Source organism: Cydia amplana, chromosome 6 (assembly GCF_948474715.1).
Source record: "Cydia amplana chromosome 6, ilCydAmpl1.1, whole genome shotgun sequence".
Taxonomy (NCBI): Eukaryota; Metazoa; Arthropoda; class Insecta; order Lepidoptera; family Tortricidae; genus Cydia; species Cydia amplana.
This window is the reverse complement of record NC_086074.1, coordinates 14,328,551-14,350,796: the sequence shown is the minus strand read 5'-3', so window position 1 is coordinate 14,350,796 and position 22,246 is coordinate 14,328,551. Positions and strand designations below refer to the sequence as shown.

At 39.1% G+C, this 22,246-nt stretch overlaps 1 protein-coding gene across 3 annotated transcripts in view; it reads right to left on the bottom strand.

The window, feature by feature from the left end:
* The window catches only part of LOC134648962 (ras-related protein Rab-37), a 101,070-nt gene extending 88,140 nt beyond the window's left edge, over window positions 1-12,930 (bottom strand). The window contains exons 1-2 of one of the 3 annotated variants that reach the window (XM_063503630.1): window positions 12,784-12,930; window positions 3,064-3,174 (exon numbers count right to left, since the gene is read on the bottom strand). In XM_063503630.1, the coding sequence (XP_063359700.1) occupies window positions 3,064-3,174; window positions 12,784-12,924 (252 nt within the window). In that variant the 5' untranslated portion in view covers window positions 12,925-12,930. The other 2 variants (XM_063503629.1, XM_063503628.1) reach the window with 2 other exon arrangements.
* Window positions 12,931-22,246: the final 9,316 nt, after the last annotated feature.

Here is a 22,246-nt window from a genome sequence, read left to right as displayed (position 1 = left end):
AAACGGAATAATTTAATAAATACAAATGGAGCTTTTTGCGGTTGCGAATAACTTTGGAAATAAAGTGCGCATTTAAACAGCTAGTACTTTTGTCATTTATTTTTTAAATTTAGTTTTTTGCTTTATACATATATATGATTACCAACAATACTATACTATACTATGATTTGTAATCAGTCTTGTCTAATAAAGGCTGTGAGTTGGATGTCGTCTTTCGTTGAATGCCATATAATCATTAAGGACTGAAGGATCTAGCACGATACGCCTTCGATTCTCGACATTATATTATACATATATTATAATGCCGAATCTTGACACCCGATGAAGTAGCGTTTCCAACGGCTTATTAGGCCCTCACCACATGGCGTCGTAAACGTAACGTATAATAGTTATATCAATACACGTAAACGTATCGTAATACGGGCGTAGAACGAAAGCGATACGAGCACGAACAAAGCACGCACACGAAGCGTTGTCGTAGCGTAGCGTATGAGATTTCTGTCGTCATTACGACAGGCACCTTCTGGGCAGACTCGCTCCATCGTAGGCCACGTCTTCGCCTCGGCTAGTCTGTGGCCATGAGTAAGCCCATTTTTAATAAAAAAAAAAAAAAAAAAAAAAAGTCGAAGCGTAATACTGGCTTAAAAAACAAAGCCTAGACTAATGAGATTTCACTTATAAAACGTTTACGCTTAAGGTGACAGTCCTTTTCCAACCGCAGCTGCACTACTTTTCATTTTACTATGGAAATTGACAGTAACGGCGACGCGTTCAGTATATACCAGTAGTGCAGCTGCGGTCAGAAATGGAATGTTAGTTACCCTTACGCGACGATGTGTGCGCAGAACTCTACGCGTCTCGTACTCGAAACGTTTTTACGATACGCTTACGCTGAGGGCCTTATTCTATTATATTTATGTAATGCAAACACAGATTCAGATTCAGACGATTAAAGCGCGCATTAGTTATTCAAATTGAGGTTGTGATCGTATTTACCTTCGTATCATTTGGCTTTACCTGCGTACGTTGTTTATGATGACTGTGATAAGGAAAGATCCCGTGAACGAGTGTATGAAGATTGGGAAAATTCATAAATAAAATGAATAAATATTTTGGGACAATCACAGTAAGCTCCATAAGGCTGTTGCGGGTCCTAGATAACGATATCATCCATATCAGCCCACACATCTTTTCGGTTTTAACAGGCCCGCCAGTTCACAAATCTGCCAGTCTACAATATATTTTTTTATCTGATATAGGTACATATACTTACCTACCATTTATTTCCAGAATGCAGTCACAATCAGAAAATAACTTAGCGTGCCAAAAATTCATACTCACACAAGAATGTCCACTTTTATAATTTTACCAAACATTTACGTAATAATCATCTCATCAACTTAGTCGTTTTTCGCCTTTTTGGAGGCAAAACTTTTTAATTTACCCACACTCACCTGTAGATCCGCCAGTTACGCGACTTTTATAATTATCTGCTATAGGTACTTCAAATTGAGTTACGAGCCGGTTTACAGATTAAGAGGCCTGAAGAGATTTTTGTAATTTTTCTGGCGTAATTATTCCTTGAAAACGCGTATTTAAAAGCACGAACCGTTTCACGTTGCATGAGGCTATAAGAAAACCCTTGAGGCCTTCTTACATTAATTTCTAACGATGTATCTAATGACGACTGTACATATAGGTGTACGTCTACGTACCCCTGCCAGTGACCGGCCTCTCATAAACCAGAGAGGTTTCTATAAACCTAAAGGGGCCCACCGATTATCAGTCCGCCGGACGACATCAGCCTGTCAGTTAGAACAAAAAGTTGACAGTTCCGAACAACTGACAGGATATCGTCCGGCGGACTGATAATCAGTGGGCCCCTTAAGACGAAACAGGAGCTGAGATTTAAATATTTTAGGTAAATATACCTCGCTAACGGAAGCGGCTCGTAAAACTAGTGCGATAAGGACAAGGCGAAAAATCCTGCGTAAAAATCTCAAAAATCGAGGTTTCGTACTCGACTGTTTCCTCCTCCAAAACGTAACCAATCGTAACCAAATATGGAAATCTAAATGATTATGAAATTATCTGTGTCGGACCGTTTTGCTTTTTTGGCTAATTGATATCAGTTTTGAATACCACGCCTCTCATTGCAGCATAGTCAATTAGGCCATTTTGGCTATTTTTGAAGGGCTCCAGCGCCTTAAAAACAAAAATATAAAAAAAAGCAAAACGGTCCGACACAGATATTGACAATTTTAATCTGTGTTGAAAAAATCATTGCTCTAGCTTCAAAACCCACGGATGAAACAGTCGAGTACGTTTGTATGGAGAAATGACCACTCCAGTTGGCTCTTAAGATAATAGATGTTCGATCAATTCGCTTTGCTCAAAGTAGTGGAAGTAATAACTGATTCTGATAATAATATAAATATAACTTGCAAAGTATAGGAATCACCATGCAGAATCATACGGAACACAAGAAATCGCTTAGATTGCCATGTAAGCAGTGTAAGCACAGAGCTAGCACCGGGAGGTCGCCCCATTGCTTGCCGTGTATTACGTATAAACAACAACACTCTTAACTGACTATCTATCGGTGGACTATAATCGTGTTTTTGCAATATCTACAGTAGAACCTCGATCTGTAATCTGTACCTTCAATTATCCGGACGCTGACTTTGTTATTTGAACTTATTTTATATTTTTTTGAATTTAATAATTGGTATGATAGCACAATAAACGTTTTTTAACTTACCCTGAACTAATTTCGTAATTTCGCTAATTCTTTTTTGTTGTGTTCGATATTGTCAGGAGAACGTTCTCATGAAAGAAAAAATTAGGAAAGTGCCAAAAAAACGGTTATAGGTGAAACGAAGTCCGCAGGGTCATCTATAGTATTTAATATATTATATAGATGGTCAAGAAAATCTTGTCAGTAGAATAAGGCGCGAAATTCAAATTGTCCTTCGGACGATATCCCTTCGCGCCTACATTATTCTGCCGCCTTTTTCTACTGACAAGATTTGGTTGACCATCTATAGTGGGTAACCAACTGACCGTGAAGCCGATCCCGACGGTTGCCGAGAAGTTGCCCGCCTGGAACTTGCCGGTCTCGAACTGGACCAGCAGCGAGGTCTTGCCGACGCCACTGTCGCCCAGGAGTATGGTCTGTGAAAACGAAAAACACTCAGTCTGGTTAACATTTTATTTATTTATTAGCGACCCGCCCCGGCTTCGCAGGGGTTGACAAATTATACATACATAAACCTTCCTCTTGAATCACTCTATCTACTCGTATTCAAAAAAACCGCATCAAAATCCGTTGCGCAGTTTTAAAGGTCTAAGCATACATACAGACAGACAGACAGATGGCGGGAAGCGACTTTGTTTTATACTATGTAATGATTTATTTACATTTTATTGCACATAAAAAAGAGTACAATAGGCGGACTTAAAGCCGCTATAGGCATTCTCTACCAGTCAACCATAGGGAAAAACTGAAAACCGTTAAGGTGGGTAGTGAGAAATAAACAAAAAACTTAACTTTTGAGCGAAACATTTTCTGACTTCTGCCAGCCTATTATGGATAGCTTTATCCATCTTTATCCACGTGATAAAATAACTGTCACTGTTTAACACCGTGGGAAAGAAAGTGACGGACACCGTTTTATCACGCTGTCACTAGACAAGAACGACCATCATATCCGTACTGGTAAGTTTAATTAAGTGATACTATAGTTTTCGGAAATGAGAAAAGACGATGGAAAATAGACTGGTTTTCTATACGAAATCAGTTAGGAACCGGGAATTTCCGGGAACAGCCATACAAAATCAGTCCAGCGAGCATTAATTCCTAATGGGAAAGGATTATTCACTACATTTGTATTGGTTATGCATGCATGAAAAGGAATCCTTAAACTTTGGGCACCGACCGTGGTATAATAATATACTCCGCCTGGTACTCTCTTCCGAGATTCGCGAATGACCTAACTAGTCACATGCCTACGTCATCATGCTGTTTACAGGTTCTCAAACTTTAAAATGTGGGAGAATTTTAACTAACGGTGAAAATTATTTTAACGGCATTAATTTTAAGTTATTCATCTAGAAACATAGTAAAATAAAACAAATCTATATAGGGTAAAGGCACCAGTAGTCAGCCTTATAACGACTTTTTTAAGTTTGAACGTTCGGCATTTTTACAGGATTAGTCGGATAATTATACAAATGACATGGTTAGATCAATTGTTTATCATACTTTTAAAACAAAATATTTAAAAAAATAACAATCCTCTTTATAATATCTCTAAATAAGTTTAAACAAAAACTGGCACTTTTCTCCAGTAGTCAGCCTCCAAAATCCAGTAAGCAGCCTCTGTGTACCCAGTACTCAGCCTATATAAACTATTCATAATAATTAGATCAAATCACTAATATTTATATCAAAATCAACAATATTATAATATTTATTTTTTCTTTATAATTTTTGTTATCGTTATTGTAGTTAGTTGTAGTTTTTAATTTTAGTTTATAATTTTTTGCATATATCAAAATCAACGATGTTATACAAATATCTATTTTTATTATTATTTAATTATTGTTATTGTAGTTAGTTATAGTTTTTATTTTTAGAATATAATTTTTTTGCATATACATATGTATTACTTACTTACTTTCTTACTTATTTAATAAAAAAAAATCTTATAGGTACATACAATTCTTATGACACGAAATTTGTTGGATGTACTTAATTAACTAACACTATTCTTGCAAACTAAGAATCGCAATATTTATTTTCTAATAATTAATCCGTCAAAAATTAATGAGGTAAATCAGGTAATATATAATTATGTTCCTAGTAGGTATTCGGTAAAAAATAATTATTCGAGTCTATGCAGATCTAATTATCATTAATAAACAAAGTCATATACCGACCAACCCTAGTAGCACGGTCGCATTTTTATCATTTATCACCATGCCTGTCACGTTCTAACAAGTATGTAAGTGCGAAAGTGACGGGCTTAGTGATAGTGGATAAAAATGGAACCGTGCTGAGCCCACAGGAAAAAGCAAAATGAGTGTTATGTATAGTTAACGTCAAAAATATGTATACACTTTTGAACCTTATTTCAATGGCGACATACCAAGCAAGGTCAATGCTGAGTACTGGATCCGCGAAACCCAGTGCTCAGCCGCATTAAAACGTTATTTCAAATGGGGCTGACTACTGGGTTTTACTTTAAATTGACTAGGGCATGCCTAACTAAATTTGAAAATGTAAATTTAACGGTCCTAACGGTCGCATTGGCTAGAAAATAATAAAATAAACGAATAACCCAAAGGTCAGCCGTGGGGGGCTGGGCACTGGATTCTTTGGAAAAAAGTGTTATCCAGTGGCCAGCCCCCTCAATTTATTAGTGAAATATTGATATTTTCATTCAAATATAATGCAATTTAATAGATAAGTTAATAAATAAACCAATCACTTACAAAAACAATAACTTTTAACATTAAAACATAGTTTTTCTTGCCTGTTAAGAGAACACCACGTGCAGTAAAAAATATGGCGGACATGACACTATTGCACTCGTCGGCAAACAGCACCTGTATGAACGAGTATATTTCTTCCCCCCGTTCCCTCACCGCACCTGTCGTGTGACGTTTTAACCAATAAGGAATCAAAGCTCCTATTTGAGTACTCGCGATTTGTTTAAACGAATATACCAGATATTTATGACCAATAAACGACTCAAAAGGCTGACCACTGGTACCTGGCTGGCCACTGGTGCCGTTACCCTACTGCCCTTTTCACTCCTACTCTTACAGTTCCGAATAGAACAGCCAACCATTTTCAAACAAAACATTAATTACCAAGCTTACGACGTGAAAAGTTTGGAAAACACTACGACTGCTGACACTGAGCGAGAAGGAAATAACAATTAACACGCATTCGACAAGGATGACGGTCAGGGACAAAATGGCGGATTGTCAAATGTGACAGCGCTATCCTGTGTTGCCAGTAGTGTAAACAGAATTACCCGAACGTCTGAAATTTCTTTCGTGAATCGGAAGATATTGCTAACGAATAATTAAAAATGACGTGTTATTGTAAAATTTAAGATAAAATTGATATAAATGAAAATTATAAAATTATAAAGAAATATTTTAACTTAACCATAGATATAATGTACCCGTGTAACATGTTATGTTGAAATAAAGTGGCAATGTTATTGTGACGTAGGCTTGTGACATTCTGGGAAGAGAAGACCATGTTTTATTAGACCATGGCACCGACCTACACGAATGATTATGGATTTAAATTGCAAAGTTGGCCCTACAACGGACGCTTAGCTACTGCAAGGAAAGTAATCTAGGTACTAGTAAGTACACTTACTGTGACTGCACAAGTGCACACAGCGTCCAAAGTAGCTAATTACTTAAGAATCTTGCCACACTAATTTTGACATAGTTAAACATAAGTAGGTAGTTTATTAACAGTTAAATAATTATTAGTTACTTTTGACACACCGGTCTATATTTTCTATTTGCTTTATTTTATGCAGCGCTGGCCATAAGGCGATCTGCTAAAATTTATTTTTAGGAGTATATCCTGTGGAATGGCCAAATATTATAATTATATACTTGGTCAACCAGATCTTGACAGTAGAAAAAGGCGGCAAATTTGAAAAATATAGGCGCGAAGGGATATCGTCTCATAAAAAATTTGAATTTCGCGCCTTTTTTTACTGACAAGATTTAGTTGACCAGCTATAGCTATAAATATGGACGTATATAGGTGATATGCGTACAGTCAGAAGCAGAAGTTGCTAAGCGGGCGCGGTGTTCAAAATTATCTTGACGCGACTTTATTGTTAAGGGAATAAGAGCGTGTCAAGGTAATTGTGAACACCTCGCCCGCTTAGCAACTTCTGCTCCTGACTGTACGTACTTAGGCCATAGGCCTATATTCAGAAGTGAATGTTTTGGCTAATATTATAATTAAAAGACTTAATTACATTATCTTGCATTATTTTATGAATTTAACGAGTAATAATATTGCGGGTTAAAAATCTGACAACTTTTTGTCATTCAAAACACTTATTTTACAGTTTTCAGTAATCACAGATAGTAGCCTACAGTCACCACACGGGATTGTTAGGCCATTTAGGTCCTAGCTAAATTGGTTGATCCATACTTACGCTATGATTGTCCAATTTAGCTATAGAACCCTAAATGGCGTAACCATCACGGGTGACTATATATACAGCTCGCAACTGGGTATTACACAACTACACATTCCGTCAAATACGAATAAAAGCGTGTTTGACGTACAAACAAAGCTACGCGAGAGAATCCACAAAGGGCCGCAATTTCCCTGGCACAGAAAAAAATCTGAAAATGACGCCACTGGTTCGGAAATGTCTGATTTCACCATTAAACCTGCCGGCCATATTCAAACTTTAAGATACGTCAAATACTAGAGATTGAAACGATATGGAATGGATATGTCAGTGTCAAACCAGTGTCAAAAGTAACGTTTCTTCAAACAAACGCGTCACTTTTGACACTCGTAGGTTGTGTGCAAATTTTCGATGCCTATCAGCATAAATACACGATCAATATTTTTTTAACTTAATTAAATCGTCTGTCAAATCTAACAGGCCAATGATTATCTTTTCCCTCTATTAGTAATTTCTACAATTGTTCATGTTCATCATCATCATCATAATCTCAGCCGAAAGACGTCCACTGCTGGACAAAGGCCTCCTGGGAATGTCACAAAACTCACAAATAGCCACTAAAAATGGGTGAACCCCTGATGAACTGGGTGAAATATAATAATGGTAGGATGATAGTGCTTCTATTTAATCCGCGCGAAATAATAGGCAAATGCTTTTATTGACAGAACATTCGGGATGTAACAGGCAACGATTTATTTAAACATACCTATCCAATAAAATACTAATTATAAAAGCACGTTCGGCGACCAAACAAAACAGAGTAAAAACTCACTGTTTTTGTGAATGTATCCTTTCAGCATCACTAACATTACTAACTTTAGGTAGGTACTTACTATAAAGTTAAAGCTTCTGATTTTAAGCACTAAGTAAAGAAAATATATAATTTTCCTATCTATGAGCAGCCGTAAAAGTGCATGGCGAATTTATCAATGAATACATTCATAATTTTGCCAAGCAATTTCGCAGCTCACGTACATTGATAAACATATACATACAATCAAAAAAAGAATTTTCAAAATCGGTCCAGTAATGACGGAGATATGGAGTAACAAACATAAAAAAAAATAAAAAAAAAATAAACATACAACTACCTACAAAACTAAAACTACTACTTAAAAAAGGAAAACTAAAAATCTATATCTAAAGAGGGCCCCTGGGGCATAGTACCAAAGATACTGGCAGCAAAATCTATTTACATATTTGGCCAAACGGCTGGTTGAGGTCACTGGGGACAAAAGAGCTGGCAGATTCCTCGCTCAACGAATAAGCGTTACAATTCAGCGAGGAAATGCTGCCAGTATCTTTGGTACTATGCCCCAGGGGCCCTCTTTAGATATAGATTTTTAGTTTTCCTTTTTTAAGTAGTAGTTTTAGTTTTGTAGGTAGTTGTATGTTTATTTTCTTTATTTTTTTTTATGTTTGTTACTCCATATCTCCGTCATTGATAAACATAATTTTACAACTTGAATTACATTTCTTTCTGTAAAAAGGTTTCGAGACGTCTAAGATTTATTATTTAATAAGTTTGTAACTTTGTTTACATGTCGCCCTAGTTAAATTTGATTTAGATCTGTCATTTAAGTACCTATTTTATATAATTTTCCTTATTGGAAACGTTTGAATATTCTTTGGCACAAGTTTTCTCATCAAAGTAAATAAGACTAATTATGTCAGATATCAGACATCAAATGATTTTTTTCTACTCCAGCACTTAAATGTGTCAATTAAATGACTGACAGTGATATCTAAAGCAATGTCATTTGAATGCTTTGTCTATAGGCTCATAAGATGACTGCTAGCAGTCATCTTATGAGTATAATACAACTGCTTTATTTTTTTTAAAGATACAAGTTCCGATCATCTTGATTGAAAGAGGTATGTTTTCATTTACAATAATAACTCTTTTTTTTTTTGAAATAATAACTCAATTTTTTTTAAATAATAACTCTTTTTTTTTAATAATAACTCTTTTTTTTTAATAATAACTCTTTTGTTTTAATAATAACTCTTTTTTTAATAATAACTCTCTCTTTTTTTTTTTTTTTTTTTTTTTTTTTTTTTTTTTTTTTTTTTTTTTTTTTTTTTTTTTTTGCTGCAGCTGTCATAGAAAAAGTAATGTATGCAACAGCTCATAATTGGTTCTTAAAATTCTCGGGTCTTTTTTTACAAAACTCGACTTTTTTTTTTTTTTTTTGCTGCAGCTGTCATAGAAAAAGTAATGTATGCAACAGCTCATAATTGGTTCTTAAAATTCTCGGGTCTTTTTTTACAAAACTCGACTACGTCTCGTTTTGTAACTTCGACCCTTGAATTTTAAGAACCCTTATTATATCACTGTTGCATAAACTACTATTTTATGCTGCGCACTTAAACGATATTTTACAAAAAAGTGTGTAGGCAGGTTTATAAACTAGGCAAGTAGGCAGTTTAATTAAGATTCTCATAAATATTAGGTAGGTACTTACCATTAAAATATTCAAGATAGCTTATTAATGTACCTAATAAGCATTGCTTGACATAAAAAAAGTAAATATACTAAACAGCTGTCGTTGTTTAATTTCTAATAATGTTCGCATATCTCATTTGTGATTATTAGACTTAATAGATACAATATACGAGCAATAAAGAGTAAATTGAGATCATTTTGTTGTCTGAATGTCACTCCTCAATTATTTTCGCTTTATCCACAGTCCACTAAAGCCGTTATAAAATAAACCCCTAATACATTTTAATAAAGTTTAGTATTGCGTGTTATATACCTACAAAATACACAAAAGGTTTTTATGTTTTCGAAATATGCGTTGTCTAAACTAACAGAGTAATATTTACTCTAATTTAATTTAATCACTATAAATATTTACAAAGGTATTACATTAATTTATTGCGGTCGAGACTTTTGGGCCTTGGTCGTCAGACACCAAGACATGATTTGATATATATATAAAGCTGCAACACGACTGACTGATGATCAATTGATCTCCCGGAAGGGGGTTCGGGGGGTATTTGACTATGGTACGGTCGTATAGAGGGCGGCTCGGTGACCTCCAGAAAAATCTGACATTTGGTCTACCGCTCTCGGTCAGAAAAATGTTTGACGGCCCGGCCAAACGGTGAGACCTAGGTGGGGGGTGCTCGACCAAATGTCATAGAGGGACCCTGGCAGTTTTTGAAGCCGCCATTTTTTTTTCAAACGGGCCGACTTTTTTTTTTAATTTTTTCAAGTTTGTCCTAGCGCGCTGAAATTTTGCTCCCGGAAACTCGGGGTCCCCTAGATTCCTATGAAGAAAAATTTTTTTGAAAAATGTTTCAATTGCGGAAAATCTGGTCACTTTTATTTTGTATGGCAACTTTTAAACGGTGCCAGATAGGTGGGGGGTGCTCGACCAAATGTCATAGAGGGCCCCGAGACAAAACAAACTGCATTAAAAAAAATTCAAAATGGCCGACTTTTTTTTTAAAATTTTTCCAAGTTGGTCCGAGCGCGCTGAGATTTGGCATGGCGGGAGATAGAGGCCTAAAGATTCGTATGATAAAAAATTTTTTTGGAAAAGTCCCAAGATGGCGGAGAAAATAGCAATTTTATTTTTGTATGGCAGCTCTAAAACGGTGCGAGATGGGTGGGGGGTGCTCGACCAAATGTCATAGAGGGCCCCGAGACAAAACAAACTGCATTAAAAAAAAATTAAAATGGCCGACTTTTTTTTTTTTTTTTTCAAGTTGGTCCGAGCGCACTGAGATTTGGCACGCGGCGAGCCTGGGGGCCCAAGATTACAATGTAAAAAAAATTTTTTGGAAAAGTCCAAAACGGCGCGGGCAGGGGCAAAAGTCAAATTTCCAAGTAGGTTAAGCGAGCCCGAAGGGCGAGCTTCAGGCTGGGAGGCCGGAGGCCGACCCCGCGACGGGCCGTCAGGCCCGGAGCTTCACCCCGGACGTCCAAGCGTGTCTTACCCCCAGTAATTTTGGGCGAGGCCGAAGGCCTCGCCGCGGGAATGACGAACAAAGCAAAATCCTATAAAAAAAGTGTGTTAAGCGAGCCCGAAGGGCGAGCTTCAGGCCGGGAGGCCGAAGGCCGACCCCGGCGGAGGGCCGAAGGCCCGGAGCCTTCACCCCGACTCCCAAGCGTGCAACCCTCAGTAATTTAAAGCGAGGCCGAAGGCCGAGCTGCGTGAATGCAGTGCTTCCAAGCGTTCTACCAAGTCAACTGTCTTGATAAGCGAGCCGTCGGGCCGAAGGCCCGGCGGCGAAGCGTCGAGGCTCGCGAAGGCCGAAGGCCGAGCTCCGCGTAGGGCCGAAGGCCCGAAGCGTCAAACGAGAGGGGGAAGTTGGATCTTAAACACGACCCAATAGTAAAAGTGGCTTAGACAAGCGAAACGGCGGGCCGAAGGCCGTAGGCCGTAGGCCCGACGTGAGCTTGTCAAGACACTTTTACTATTGGGTCGTGTTTAAGATCCAACTTCCCGCTTACGCTCCCAAGCAAAACCAACCCTCCCCAAGTGTTTTAATAAGCGAAGCGGCGGGCCGAAGGCCCGACGCTGAGCTTCGAAACCCAGCGAAGGCCGAAGGCCGAGCTCCGCGTAGGGCCGAAGGCCCGGAGCGTCCCTTACGGTTTCCCAAGCACGCGAGGCCGTAGGCCGAGCTGCGGGAATGAAGTGCTCGCATGCGGATCTTTTCTTTCTAGCAAAAGTACAACTTTATTTCTTTTTCCCTTTGGAAAACAAATTACTACAGCACCAACAACAGCACCAACTACACAACAACAACAACAACAAACAGTACGCACACCGCGGGGCCCTCGGGCCCCGCGCACAGGGCAAAATCTAGTTAATAAAGGATATTTCCCGAAAACTTGTTGGGGTGTCTGGCGACCTACGAGCAGGGTCATATTTTGCCCAAAGGCTAAGTTTAACCATACAGCGGGGAAATGCGGCCAGTGTCCTGGGGACTATGCCCCAGGTGACATTAGGTTTTGTATAAAATTAATGTAATACCTTTGTAAATATTTATAGTGATTAAATTAAATTAGAGTAAGTAATATTTTGTAAACATCAGAAAATGTTACATTGTAAAAATATTACATTGAATATGCTAGGTATCTATTACTGAGTAGTGTGTACAGTATACAATTTTATACAGATAGGTATTTCAGTTTTCAAGAGTCAATACCAACGTTTTGCATATATGATTACTATGATTAGTCTAGACGTCTCTTATGAATAAGCACTTGTTTGCTCGAGTAGGGATTATTACATTTATTACTAAGCATTGACGTGGAAATTTATTATAATATTTGTAAACCTAATAACATGTTTTTTACAGTGGTTAGTGGTAGCTGCCAGTCACTGTACAGTAGGCACAGACATTGCTCAGACTTACCTTGTGTATAGGCACATCGTCGTCATGAACTGTCTTGATCGGCGTGTCCGTGGGCTGGTAGTCGCGGTAACCGGTAGGGGAGGCCGTGCCGCGCTGCGCGGGCGCACGGAGCGTCGGTTCCTCGAACGCGTAGTTGCTCATACTGTCGTCTGTACGGGCTTACCTTGTGTATAGGCACATCGTCGTCATGAACGGTCTTGACCGGCGTGTCCGTGGGCTGGTAGTCGCGGTAACCGGTAGGGGAGGGCGTGCCGCGCAGCGCGGGCGCACGCAGCGTCGGCTCCTCGAACGCGTCGTCGCTCATACTGTCGTCTGTACGGGCTTACCTTGTGTATAGGCACATCGTCGTCATGAACGGTCTTGACCGGCGTGTCCGTGGGCTGGTAGTCGCGGTAACCGGTAGGGGAGGGCGTGCCGCGCAGCGCGGGCGCACGCAGCGTCGACTCCTCGAACACGTCGTTGCTCATACTGTCGTCTGTACGGGCTTACCTTGTGTATAGGCACATCGTCGTCATGAACGGTCTTGATCGGGGTGTCCGTGGGCTGGTAGTCGCGGTAACCGGTAGGGGAGGGCGTGCCGCGCTGCGCGGGCGCACGGAGCGTCGGCTCCTCGAACACGTCGTCTATCATACTGTCGTCTGTACGGGCTTACCTTGTGTATAGATAGGCACATCGTCGTCATGAACGTTCTTGACCGGCGTGTCCGTGAGCTGGTAGTCGTGGTAACCGGTAGGGGGGGGGGGGGGGGGTGCCGCGCTGCGCGGGCGCACGGAGCGGTCGGCTCCTCGAACACGTCGTCTATCATACTGTCGTCTGTACGGGCTTACCTTGTGTATAGGCACATCGTCGTCATGAACTGTCTTGATCGGCGTGTCCGTGGGCTGGTAGTCGCGGTAACCGGTAGGGGAGGGCGTGCCGCGCTGCGCGGGCGCACGGAGCGTCGGCTCCTCGAACACGTCGTCGCTCATGCTGTCGTCTGTCGCCGTTTGCTGGAGCAAAAAAAAACAAATGTTATGCCGAGTGCCGAGTTCACATATTGGGCTAACGCAGGCCAATCCAAGGGACGCAGTAATGTGTTAAAGGGAGTAAGCAATATTGCTATCCCAGTCCACCGCATAGCAGAGTCAAAGAGATAGTAATATAACCCCGGTCGTCTCATAGTTTAACATACTACGTCATCAGATAATATTAGGAAAAAAAATCGCAGTGAATTTTCTCATGAATTCAGATGCTTTCCAATCGTGATTCAAATATCTATTGTACTAGTATAATAGACATCCTATCCGTGATCCGTCAGACATACCTAAAATCTTCCGATAGTGAATAGAGGAGACCTTATTTTGGTCAATGGGCACGTTTTCGGTTGAACGGAGGTCATTGCGATTGCGACGTAGGTATTGCGGTTGGCAGAAAATCGGGTGCCGTATTAGCAGGCATCGGAGTTTTTATCGCATGGTAAGACTAATAGCAAGCTATGGAGTCGACATTTGCCATAAATGTAAACTCTTATTCATACTCATACTCATTTACATATTTCATTTATCTTAAAATGCCTTTAGAGCGGTCGGTCGTGTATATTATCTTAGTCGAATTATATATAAAAATATTTTTCTATTACATTATGAATTCATAACTTCAATTATTTTAACATACAACTACTTATACAAACTGCATCGCTGCGAAAGACCTAATGTCATGTAGGTACTGACCGCTGATAAAAATGATTAGTATTTGTCATGTGTCAATCACTGGTGATTGCAAACGTAGTAGTTATTTATATCTGTAAGTGGTAAATACGTTGTGGAATATTCCATAATTAATTATTATGCCTAACCCAGAAATAGCTGCAATTTTGGCATGGATAGAGCCATACAACGATTTACAATATGACTATGAAAAATCTGCTATAGTGTGCTTGAGTTGTGAAGTACAACTCACCCAATTAAAACATACATTTATTTTAAAACATATCTGTGTCATATCATCATTAAACTCATATACGTAGTAACTATTTAGTAATCGAGAACAGATTACTAAATAGTTACTACATATTAAATAAAATTAATCATGAGTATGAGTATGAATAAGAGTTTACATTTATGGCAAATGTCGACTCCATAGCTTGCTATTAGTCTTACCATGCGATAACAACTCCGATGCCTGCGTATTAGATTTAGAAACTTAATTTTCAAGACTTAATTTTTATCTTTTGCTTGATATTTTGTCATTTTACGACAATATTACTCGTAGATACCTATTGTTTTAAAAGTAGCAAAATAATTTGTAAAAAAATGTATTCACTTTAGGACCTACAATTTTATAGAGGTCCCAAAGATAACTTTTATAGACGACTGTAAACAAGCATATTAAAATGCACTGGTTTAGGAAAAAACATGGATAAAACAAAATGTATTCTTACAAATAGTAAAAATTAGACAAAATTAACTAAAACCATAGACAAAAATACGTAAAAAAAAAGGTAAATTTATACAAAATGGTTGTGCAGTCTTGCATTGGACAATTAACATTGAAACATTGTCAAGCAGTAGGTACTTAAGTGTGGGTTTCTTTGGCGGTCTGATTATTTATACATGGGCTACATCAATGAGGGTAAAGTGTTCACGCAACACAACCTGTTGCTTAAGTTGCGTTGGAGCCTACAACTAAACCGGCGTAACCTGTATAGTCGGGCGTCAGGGCTATAACCGCGAAAATCGAAGTTCGCAAATTTCGAGCAACTAATATCTCTGTCACTCTAATTACGCCTTAATTGGAGTTAAAGAGAGAGATATTCGATGTTCGCGGTAGGCCCTCAGGCGTCGAAGCCGAAAAGTTCACCCAATATCTTGTCTGCTATACCCGATTTGCCATTGCCTTTGATGTCATCGTCATCTTTCTGGATTTTTCCAGCATTTTGCCATAGCTCACTTGGGAAGCCTGGTGTTGGCATAAGCACTAGTTTTTACAAAAGCGATGCCCATCTGACATCCAACTCGGAGGGAAAAATTTGCCCTATGGGATTAGTCCTCTTTTCGGATGATTTTCTTTTATCAAAGACATGAATGAAATAATTAAACGACATTGATTGAACCTAATTATACGTTTAGTGACTAGGGGTGAGTAAATATATAGGTTAACATTATTTTTAACTCCGTGAAGGAATTTAAGGAATATACTGATAAAGTAAAACTCACCTATATTGAGGAGAGACTTACATTTATTTTACTCACTGTTCTTTCTTCTTCAGCGCTTTTAGCTTACTTCATTATTACTCGTTCATCCCACCAAGTAAAGAAAACAATGTCATAAACTAACTAAAACGTTAAATCACCCAAAATAATATAATAACTCTTACATTGTACTACATACTGAATCTCTCTCAGAGACCGCTCAGGTAAACACAAACAACAGCATTATTGCACATAATGCTTATCGGAAGCTTTGGACATGTGTCCCGAGTGTCCCGTCCCCATTGTATACCCAGCTTTATAGCTATTACCAACTTATTTATACACACGGTAAAATCAAGAACTATTAACGCTACTCACTAATTCTATGTATGTACTTGTTTTAGTGGCGCCCAACTTGAGTGAATAGTTAAGTTGGTGTTTTAAGTTAGATAATTGTGACACGAGGCGTCGGATGTATGCTCAATGTTGCACGTTCTTATAGTATACTTATAGTGGTATATGCTGTTATAGTGGTAAACAATAAGCGTTGTGTCAAACGCGACTCAAAGTCTTCAATCGTGAATATTTAATATGTTTCTGAAAGCTCGTCTTTTTCTATCTTAATAAAAGAGGGACGGTTATCGGTTAGTCTATCCCGCCGCGAGATACTGTCGCGCCAACCATGTGCTAGCCCCGCTGGAGTACCTACTGTGTAGGTTTATAGTTTTTTGAAAATCTTTGTCCTTTATGATTTGATATACTTACATCACTGATGAAGAAGAATAATACACACACAAAGTAAAAATCGAATTTAAACTGTTGTGAGACATACTAACATTGAATAATTTTACGGTTTAGAGTCACTTGTTTTAAGTCACTCGCGCGACATGTTTCGGAGAGCCGGTCTCCTTTCTCAAGCACTAACATGTCGCGCGAGTGACTTAAAACAAGTGAGTCTAAACCGTAAAATTATTCAATCAAAGTAAAAATGTTCAGCAAACACGGTTCTGATTAAGTTAAAAAATATCTTTAATCCAAATAGAGTATGTACATTGCCTACGGTACATTACCTATGTACATTACCTCATAATTACGAGTATACCTACGGATTTAGCACCTGTAGATTTAGCTGTTGCGATACACGATAGCATGTAACGTTATTAACGATACGATAGGATACGCCTTTGATGTCAGTCGCAGATAATGAAGGGAATGGAGGCTCGGTAACTAGATTACTGCGTGTAAATATAGCAGGGGTAAAAATGGTAGGAATAATAATAGTACATTATTATAAAAATAAAAATAAATAGTTATTTGTACAACAAGAGATCAAAGTTTGATATTTCTTAGAGTGCTTATTTTGAGTCCCGTGCAAGCGAAAGATTCTATACTAGATCTAATTTAGAATCTTGAGCGTAATAAGAGACTCAAAAGCGCACGAGATGTAAATAACTTTGATCTCGTGTAGTTCATAAAACTTTTCACCTCAGCAGTGAGAACATATTAGAGAACCCGAAAAATGTATTCCTTCTTCATCACTTATCATGTTTTCTTAAGATATACCAACAATTAAGTATTCACTTCAGCAGCTCGAACAAGGGTACTTTGCTACTTAAAAACAGTGAGCAAAATGCGATTTTGCTCACTGTTTTTAAGTAGCAAAGTACCCTTGTTCGAGTTGCTGAGGTGAAAATAATCTTTATTGCAACTTTGAGTGGTTATGAGTATGTATGGTATGGAGTGGCATGCATGGTGAAAAGGTAATTCGCACGTGCATTGTACAACGTTTTACAGTACATATGGCTGTTTTTTAGATTAATTGAGATAAAAAATAATACTCGCGCCATGGCCCAATCTTCCGTCGCAACTTTCGCGCGGCGCGCCATGTCTTTTGTTTCCTTCTAATTTTCTGGGTTTACGGCCTCTTAAACCTGATTGATTGTTATCGTAGGACATCAATCTACCCGTAATAACAGGGACGTTTAAGTTGGGCCCTTCGTTAATTAGTTTGCTGTAGTTACCATGTATAATCTTATCTTTGACGACTGGTCTGGCCTAGTGGGTAGTGACCCTACCTGTTAAGCCTGGTTCGAATCCTGGTAAGGGCATTTATTTGTGTGATTAACACAGATATTTGTTCCTGAGTCTTGGGTGTTTTCTATGTATTTATGTATTTGTATATTATATATATCGTTGTCTGAGTACCCACAACGCAAGCCTTCTTGAGCTTACTGTGGGACTTAGTCAATCTGTGTAAGAAAGTTCTATAATATTTATTTATTCCTTTATTTATTTATCTTCTCAGTTTAGGTTCTTTATAATATGTGTATAAAAGTAAAATATAAAAACACTTACAAAACAAAAAAAAATACATATAAACTCATTATAAAAAACCTAACCTAGGATGCCGCCGGCAGCGGGGCAGGGCCCAAGCTACCGGTGGTCAGGGCCGCAGAGAGAGGAACCGGCAGACTATCCGCGCCGTGTCCAAGATCACCGCCTTCTGCATCTGGCCCTTGATCCAACCACCTAGCGAGAGTCTCTCAACATGTTGGTCGAGACTCTTCGCTGTTAGACCGTTCGCTGAAACAACTATCGGGACAATGATCGTCGAATCGGCATCTCGTGATATCTCGTGAGCCAAGTCTAGGTACTTACTGGACTTGTCCTTCTCGGCTTTCACGAGATTCTCATCATGGGGGATGGTGATGTCAACGAGCACGGCCCGGCGTTGCGCTCGATCTATTATCACAATGTCAGGCTTATTGGCTACAATAGTCCTGTCAGTGATGATAGATCGATCCCAATAGAGCGTGCCACGACCATTCTCGAGAACTGAATACTTGTAGTACGGTACTTCGCGGTCCACAAGGCCGTATAGAAGAGCAAGCTGCTGGTGAATAATCCTGGCTACGAGATTATGTCTGTGCAAGTACTCGCCGTTAGCAAGATGAGAGCAACCGGAAATGATATGCCTGAGTGACTCTCCGGGACGGCGGCATGCCCGACAAATGTCGACCGTACCGTCCTTCAGGATATATTTCCGATAGTTGTTCGTCATTATTACTTCGTCCGCAATTGCACAGGCAAAACCCTCGGTTTCTCCGAAGAGGTCCCCGAATCGTAACCAGTTCACCGACGCGAGCAGGTCCACATCGGGTCCCGTGAGGGCCTTGTAGAACCGGCCGTGTAGCACCTTACTCTCCCATGCCGCCTTGCGATCCGCAGTACTTAGTACCACAGGTTTGCGCCAGTTCTGGTTTGCCAAGGAGAGCGGCGTGAGGTTCCTGTCTGCTGCCACCACATCACGATGCATCCCACACTCGTTGTTAAGGAAATAATTCCTGAGATTGTACACCTCGCAGTTGTGGAGATCCTTGGCGTTTAGGAAGCCTCGGCCTCCACATTTCCGTGGGATGTACAATCTCATAACTGACGAGCGTGGGTTTAGCATGCGATGCGTGGTGAGCAGTGATCGGACCCTCCGATCCAGGGCGTCCAGCTTGGTCTGAGTCCACCTTAGTATGCCAAAGGAGTATGTGAGTAGGGGCATTACCCAGGCGTTGAAGGCGCGCACTTTGTAGCCTCCTGACAAAAGACTGTTAAGGACCTTTGTGAGCCGACTGAAAAAGCGCTCTTTCACCGACCGTCTAATGCCCTCGTCCTCAATACCCAACGACTGTGACATACCAAGGTATTTATAGGTTTCTGATTCAGAGATAGATCTGAAAGCCATTGTCTCTGAGAGCTGTAAATTTATTATAGTAAGAGTTATTTATTATTATTATTTATTTATTTATTCAAGTTAGGTTATATGTAGTTTTCAGAACTAGTTACTAAATTTTCAATGTTTTGGTTTGGTTTCAATCAGTACAGTACCAACCCTTTTCCGTTTTTCTCCTTACATTGTTATGTTGGCTATTGTGTCGATTTACATTGTCATCTTGGCTAGGCGCATGGCGGCAGTTTTGCGAACCCCTGAGCTAGGTATAAGTGCTTAGAAATTAACTAATTTGGGACAATTCGGACGTTAAATATTCTCCAGAGAGTTGTTCGTTTCCATTCGTGTTTGACTGGATCATTAGTCAGAGGGGCTTCGCAAAAACCGAAATTCGCAAATTGCGGGGATCTTTCTCTTTTACTCCATTGAAGGTGTAATTAGAGTGACAGAAAAAGCCCGCAATTCGCGAACTTCGATTTTCGCGGTTATAGCCCTGTTGGCCCATAGCCCCATTTTCAGTGTCGTGTCGTATTCGCTAGGTGCACGATTGGTGCTGCCCTCATTTTGTCGGACTTTCTACGTTAAATCTTATGGAGTAAAATTAGTTCAAGCGGCTGCCGCTAGTACTAATGTCGGACATTCCATAAGATTACCTGTGTTTGTGACGATCACGCCACTTCCCCCTCCACCGACTTCGCACCTTGCCAATAGGCAGTCCGTGTGTATGTTCGTTTGCTCATTCCTATGATTTTAATTTAAAGATTTTATATAGAAATACGTTAAAATAAACGGAAATTATATTAGAGGGTACATAAAACCTACCTATAGGTAAAAAATATGTAAATTTCGTCATTTATCCGCCATACTGTAACTACGAGAGATGATGCAAATTATAGCGCAGAAGGAAGGATACTTTTTTTGCAAAACTCGCGCTTTCATAGCGTAAAAGGTCTGTAAGGTAAACGTACTAGTGCTCGACATGCTAAAACCCAATAGATGACACCCTGCTGTCACCTCTATTGACAATGACTTAATTAAGTTTCAAGATGACATGTACTGGGACAGCGTCGAGCAGCGTTTACCTTAGTTACTTCAAAGTTCCCATTTAATTTACCATTTTTGAACATGAGCGCCATCTCTGGAGCGTTCTCAAAACAAGAGCCTCGCGCGACGCGATCTTGCTTCCCGCCTGAAGCTCAATTTCAGCGAATTTCAGAAACGAGCTTTCAGGCCACTTTCCCTTCAAGTTCGCCGGTTCTCTCACAGATGTCGCCCTTCTTGGAAAACTAAGTTTCACGAGCCTTCGTAGCTTATTGCAGTGCTGTTGTGCCGCTACAAATAAACTGCATTTATTATTTATAAAAGCAAGGTAGTGAGGTGAGATACAAGTACTGCTACATTTTTGGGTGCTGAAATCAATATGAAACAAGAGCAGGCGTGGCTCACTCCGCGATTTCGTCGCTTTGGTACAGATAGCTAAAAGTCTGTTCCACACCAATTTTGGTGGCTAGCCATAAGCCGCGCGTGGCGCTGTCGCCACCTAGCGGCCATATCTGTCCTGATCGTGACAGACGCGTTTTGTTAGAGAGTGAGTCTTCTGTAAGTACCTTTATTTATTCTGTGACAAGAGGTGAATTTGTAACCTACTATGTTTTAATGCTTTAAGTAAGTATTTGGATATTTATTTTAGTTCATTTTTATTTTGTTGATACTTAATACTATAATAACATCGATGCGTCTAAAATAATAATATAGTCTAGGATAGTTGGGTTTGTGGCTATTGCATATTTCCTCAATCACGCTCGAATAAGATAATAATATACTTATATTATATCAAGATATCAAAAATTTACGATAATGTTGTTAAATCAAAAAGCCACTTCCCATCAATATTACCGATCAATTCGCTATCTCACATCATAAATAAGCTCATAAATTATGTAAAACGGCAACGTTCACACCCCAGCTGGTAAAATCCAGTCCAATACCCATATGTAAATCAACAGATAACTTCCCAACTCTGAGCGTATACAATCATATTCAACGGAAATTCGACTTTGGAACTTATACGTGAAAGTTTATTATAGAGATTAAGGCTGTAGTAAGATATGACCTATGAAAAGTTACCTTTTAATGATATTTACTAGTATATGCAATGTAAACGGATAATCGGGTGTCTTCAGATTCAAATGAGGATTCTCAGAGAGGCAACTGAATTGCTATTACGGTAAAACCTATCCCTTGATTATTGTTAGATTATTTTTATATTTCACATTTTTTTTAATTTTTTTTTTACTTCAGCATTTTTTCATACGTTATTTAATTTTAATGTTTACGTTTCTTTATAAGGCTTGAATTATAGTAACATAGGATTAGATAAGTTGAAAGTGTGGAAATAGGTTAGGTTATTTATGTTAATTCATAATTAAATTAAAATAAATTGAAGCACACATGTACAAATATACGGCCGGCGGACGGCTAAGGAATGGAATGCGCTCCCGTCATCCGTATTCCCTGAGAAATATGACCTCGGTCTCTTTAAAGCTAGAGTGAATAGGCTATTACTGAACCGGTGAGCTCCATCTTATCTGTCTTCACTTTCCATCAGGTGTGTCTAGAGCCAATCGCCGATCAGTTTAACATAAAAGAAAAATATATATATATATATATATATATATATATATATATATACAAATAAACGAAATGAATCTTTATAAAAGTGCATTCATTACCTT